We start from the raw sequence: 3,092 nt of genomic DNA, 5'->3' as shown, positions 1-3,092 counted from the left end.
TCGCACGTGAAAGATTTGGACGACACCTTTCAAGTACTTAGAAAGTACAAGCTGCACCTGAACGCCTCAAAGTGTTCTTTTGGTGTGGGTTCCGGAAAGTTCCTAGGTTATATGGTTACCCATAGAGGGATAGAAGTGAACCCGGCACAAGTCAGGGCCATTCAAGGCTTACAGCCACCTCGGAATCCAAAAGAAGTTCAAAGGTTTACCGGAATGATCGCTGCTCTCAGCAGGTTTATCTCTCGATCAGCTGACAGGTGTAGGCCTTTCTTCCAACTGTTGAATAAATGGAAAGGGTTCCAATGGTCCGAGGATTGCTTTATAGCTTTCCAACAACTTAAGGAATACCTGTCCCGACCACCCATTATGTCTAGGCCTGAGGTGGATGAAATCCTGTTTGCGAATCTGGCAGTGGCCTTCCATGCGGTCAGCTTGGTCCTCGTGAGGGACGATGGTGGGGTGCAAAGACCGGTCTACTACGTTAGTAAATCCTTGAATGAAGCTGAGGTGCATTACCTACTTTTGGAAAAGGCACTTCTAGCCGTAGTTCATGCCACACGGAAGCTTCCTCACTATTTCCAGTCCCACACCATTGTAGTTTTGACCTAACTGCCTCTTAAGTTAGTGTTACGCAGTGCTGACTACTTTGGAAGGTTGGCTAAATGGGGAACTATTTTGGGAGCCTTTGACATCAAATACATGCCACGCACCTCGGTGAAGGGCCAGGTTCTCGCAGATTTGGTGGCAGAGTTTGCTGAACCATTGTTGGAAGAAACTGTGAAGGAATCACACATGGATGAGAAACCAGTTGGCATGATTACAAACAAGGGACCCTCGATTTGGAAAGTGTCCGTCGATGGCGCAACTAACCAGAGAGGGTCTGGTATCAGACTCGTTTTGATATCCCCTGAGGGAATTTTTTTTGAAAAATCTTTGAGGTTAGCGTTCTCAGCGACTAATAACGAGGCCGAGTACGAAGCGGTCTTGGTCGGCATGAACATGGTGCATAGGATGGGCGGAAAGGAAGTTCATATGCTCTCAAATTCTTAGTTGGTGGTCAGCCAAGTGACAGGGACCATGGAGGCTAGGGATCCAAGAATGCAGGAATACTTGACCCAGGTTAGAAGCTTACAATCTAGATTCGATTCCTTTGTCCTTACACATGTTTCTAGGAGTGGGAATACACATGCGGACTCGTTGGCTACCTTGGCGACATCCTTAGCTCTGTGTTTACCTAGGATTATCCTAGTCGAGGATTTGCTAGAGCCAACTCTGACCACTGCAAGTGCCGCTCGTATCCACCTGATAAGGCCTGGACCTAGTTGGATTGACCTTGTGGTATCTTTTCTGAAGAGCGACATTCTTCCCGAGGACAAGTCTGAAGCAGATAAGATTCATCGAAAGGCCCCTCGTTTCTGGCTATTCGAGGATCAGAAATTGTATAAACACTCCTTCTCTGGACCATACTTGCTATGTGTGCACCCCGAGCAAACGGAGGTGCTTTTGGAAGAATTGCATGAGGGAATTTGTGGAAGCCATACCAGGGGAAGGTCCTTAGCCCATAGGGCTTTGACTCAGGGATATTGGTGGCCCAATATGCAGAGGGAATCTCAGGATTATGCAAGAAAATGTGACCAGTGCCAAAGGTTCGCCCCCAACATTCATCAGCCTGGGGAACCCTTAATCCTCTGTCCAGTCCTTGGCCTTTCGCTCAATGGGGATTGGACATAGTAGGTCATTTTTCGAGAGCTATAGGAAACAAAAGATGGCTGCTCGTGGGGACTGACTACTTCACCAAGTGGGTCGAAGCTGAGCTCTTAACAAATATTAGGGATATCGACTCCAAGAAGTTTATTTGGAAGGACATTACACTAGATTTAGGGTGCCCCACACGCTTATTTCAGATAATGGAGTTCAATTTGATAGCAAAGCCTTCAGGAAGTACTGCAGTGACATGGATATCATAAACAGGTACTCTACCCCAGCCTATCCTCAAGGAAATGGGCAGTCAGCGGACTTAAGAAGAGGTTGGATGATGCGAAGGGCAGATGGGTAGAGGAGCTACCACATGTTTTATGGACGTATCGAACTACGCCGCGCAGATCCACTGGAGAGACACCGTTCTCTATGACTTATGGGGCCGAGGCGGCAATACCCTTAGAATCTGGTTTCCCAACGCTAAGGACGAGTTCTTTTAGCCCAGAAAATAATGACGGCCTTGTGGAAAAAAGCCTAGATTTGGTTGAGGAATGGCGAGAGGTTGCTATGGACCAAATGGCTTATTATCAGCAGAAGCTTAAGAGAGGGTACGACGCTCATGTGAAGCTAAGGCCATTAGCGCCTGGGGATCTAGTATTAAGAAAGGTTGTTGGTACTGCCAAAAACCTAGCTTGGGGAAAGCTAGGACCAAATTGGGAAGGACCATATCGGATCATTTCTGTAGCAGGTATAGGGTCATATTGACTAGCTGACCTAGATAAAAAAATGGTACAACGCCCATGGAATGTAAACAACCTTCGAAGGTATTATTACTAATAACAAGCACTTGTGTCGTTTGCGTTTCAAATTGTGAATATCTATTTGGGTTTATCTCTTACCATTATTAAGTATCAAACAGAAACTTGGTCATGGATGGTCCTCGGATCACATACCTTGTGGAAATTGATATCTCATCATTTGTTAAACAGAACCTTAGTTATGCCGGGTCCACAGACCTTCTACTTTGGAAAAATTAACATCTTAAGTTACTATTATTAAGTATCAAACAGAAGCTTGATCATGGATGGTCCTCGGACCACATACCTTGTGGAAATTGATATCTCATCATTTGTTAAACAGAACCTTAGTTATGCCGGGTCCGCAGACCTTCTACTTTGGGAAAATTAACATCTTAAGTTACTATTATTAAGTATCAAACAGAAACTTGGTCATGGATGGTCCTCAGATCACATACCTTGTGGAAATTGATATCTCATCATTTGTTAAACAGAACCTTAGTTATGCCGAGTCCACAGACCTTCTACTTTGGAGAAATTAACATCTTAAATTACTATTATTAAGTATCAAACAGAAGCTTGGTCATGGATGGTCCT

At 45.0% G+C, this 3,092-nt stretch overlaps 1 protein-coding gene across 1 annotated transcript; it reads left to right on the top strand.

Moving 5' to 3' along the window:
• The first annotated feature begins 1,077 nt into the window (after positions 1–1,077).
• Positions 1,078–1,967, top strand: LOC142608768 (uncharacterized). The gene is made up of 2 exons (XM_075780449.1): positions 1,078–1,497; positions 1,905–1,967. The coding sequence occupies exons 1-2, from the start codon at positions 1,078–1,080 to the stop codon at positions 1,965–1,967; spliced, it is 483 nt and encodes a 160-aa protein (XP_075636564.1).
• The last annotated feature ends 1,125 nt before the right edge of the window (positions 1,968–3,092 follow it).

Source organism: Castanea sativa, chromosome 9 (genome assembly GCF_040712315.1).
Source record: "Castanea sativa cultivar Marrone di Chiusa Pesio chromosome 9, ASM4071231v1".
NCBI lineage: Eukaryota > Viridiplantae > Streptophyta > Magnoliopsida > Fagales > Fagaceae > Castanea > Castanea sativa.
This window is presented reverse-complemented; position numbering and strand designations above follow the sequence as displayed.